General features: G+C 34.3%; 1 protein-coding gene across 1 annotated transcript; it reads right to left on the bottom strand.

The window, feature by feature from the left end:
• Positions 1-1,068: 1,068 nt before the first annotated feature.
• LOC149569462 (CASP-like protein N24) lies at positions 1,069-1,920 on the bottom strand. Its single transcript, XM_089816918.1, has 3 exons — positions 1,760-1,920; positions 1,454-1,568; positions 1,069-1,344 (listed from the first exon to the last, which is right to left on the bottom strand). Exons 1-3 carry the CDS (start codon positions 1,918-1,920, stop codon positions 1,069-1,071), a joined length of 552 nt encoding a protein of 183 aa, XP_089673044.1.
• Between the last annotated feature and the right edge of the window lie 366 nt (positions 1,921-2,286).

Genomic DNA, 2,286 nt, shown 5'->3' on the forward strand with positions numbered 1-2,286 from the left:
CCACAAAATCATTTTCCATATGAATGTTTACCCTATTTACATGTAATTGAAGTTATAATTACATGAGTACATTGTTATTTTAAAAACAAGAATGTTTTTGAATTTATGTATAAAAACTATATTTACATTGTAAAGTTAATGTATATAAACTATTCTTAATAACCCGTGCTTTCAAAAAGCATTATATATCATCTTACAACATAATCGTAATTTAAATATCTTTACCAATAACACCTAATCACAAATTTAGTTATATTTATCAAGAACAAAATAGTGATATTGCTATCAGGATTTAACTATGCGATTTTGAGTCAAACTCATTGACCCATATTTCATGAGTAGTGATTCAACATGAATCCATCTCTCATGAGAATAAATGGAATACTTAGCACTCATTAGATTTAGGTGATGCTCACAAGGGTGAAGCATCGGGACTTCCCGGGAGGTCACCCATCCCGGTACTACTCCAGCTTGAGCGCGCTTAACTACAAAGTCACTACTCATGAAATATGGGTCAATGAGTTTGACTCAAAATCACACAGTTAAATCCTGATAGCAATATCACAATTTGACTTGCTGTGAAAATTATCTCCTACTTATCAAGAACAAAATAACCAAAATTTCATCATTAATTAAGTACATAGATTAGATTCCCCACCATTATTGGAATATATCGTTGAATTCTTATAATTTCGTTGTAGTTGATGTTTGTCGACTGCATGCTCTCATAAAGTTTTCCCTTAATTTTCCAAAAATAGAAAAATTCAAACAAAAAGAACTATTGATTATGTTGGTACAGGTGACGTGGCCAAAATGAATCCTAAAGCTGTTTATTGATTAAGAGAGTCGCCAATTTCCAAACCTACTACAACTGTCTGAGTTCCCACAGAGCTCGAAACCACTGATTTGTACGGCTGCAACAGACGACATAAACTATCTTTGAAAACGTCGGCCTTAACTGAACATACTATATTTACATGTATGCCTTAACATGTACTATATCCAACATCCTTTTCAGGAGGATAAGGCTTCATATTCTCCAAAATCTCATTCGTTTTGAGTGTTAAATCAATACAAAATAGGTCCTGCCTCACTGCTAAATATGAGTAGTGGTAGAATGGATCTCCTGGGCAGCCAAACTATTAATATCTTATAAACGCGTGTGACAGGAGAGGCTGATATTACTGCACAACCTGCCAGCACTAGAAATCCCATAAACTGTATACTCACTGAAGCTGATGCATACCTCATACACTTTCTCTCTCCTCCTTCAAACACTTGTTCTCTCAACATCATGCAGCCAATAGCGGCGGAGGCACTCGACAAAACTATGTACGCCGTCAACTGTTTCACCACATGAAATTTTCTGTTTCTTAAAGACCCATGTCATTTATTTAGATGCTCAGAAACTTCAAAGCATAATTTTGTTATTAAATCGAAATAAAACACAGACCTGGTCGAAGATTAAGCTTAGATAAAAGCAGAATCTTCCAGATAAGCCAATCAGTAGTTGTATAATTCGTACGATGGAATACGCACAGCCTATAACATTTGCAGCTATAACATATCTGCATCACATGCAAATTTTCAATCCTTGAGTTCCTTAATTCAAAATGAAAATATATCCTGATAGAAAGTTATGGAGAGAATCGTATGGTTTGGTTATATAATTATAGAGAAATATAAAGGAATTGTAAGGCATTTGGACAAATAAGTACATCCTCAAAGAAAGAAACATGGTATATATAAAACTGCTTACTTGAACGGTTTGTAGTAATTGAAACGATACTGGGAGGCTGTGCTACATTCATGTGTATCACTAGAGCAAGTCTTGCTGATCAGCATCACAATTGTCGAAATAAGGAAAAGCAAAAACGCTGTGATCCTCAAGATCAGATTATGTTCCTCACCTCTATTCATATTTTTCATGTCTCAAAGACTCCCTCTTTATTTCATTTGATTTACTTTTGAGGAATCATGATAGAGCGGTTGTTGATAAAGTTTGCAAAGAGCAATGATTTAAGGCTGAGTATACATCAGTGGTTGGTGAAATGGCAATATGAAAGAATGTGATATTATTGTATGGTCATTCAGTTTAATTATTGTGATGTCTTGGGCCCAAAGCTACAGTGAATAAAATTGAAATTTGAAGTTATAGGAATAGTTCATAGTTCACATGCTTTGAAAAAATAACGAATAAGTGTTTTGTTGCTCTCAAAGTCTTTGGGTATCATTTATTGGAGCCTCCATCTGAAATCATATGTCTGCCTTGCTTTAAAAGGCAAA

This window comes from Cupressus sempervirens, chromosome 3, assembly GCF_028749045.1.
Source record: "Cupressus sempervirens isolate cs-2001-9-10 chromosome 3, ASM2874904v1, whole genome shotgun sequence".
NCBI lineage: Eukaryota > Viridiplantae > Streptophyta > Pinopsida > Cupressales > Cupressaceae > Cupressus > Cupressus sempervirens.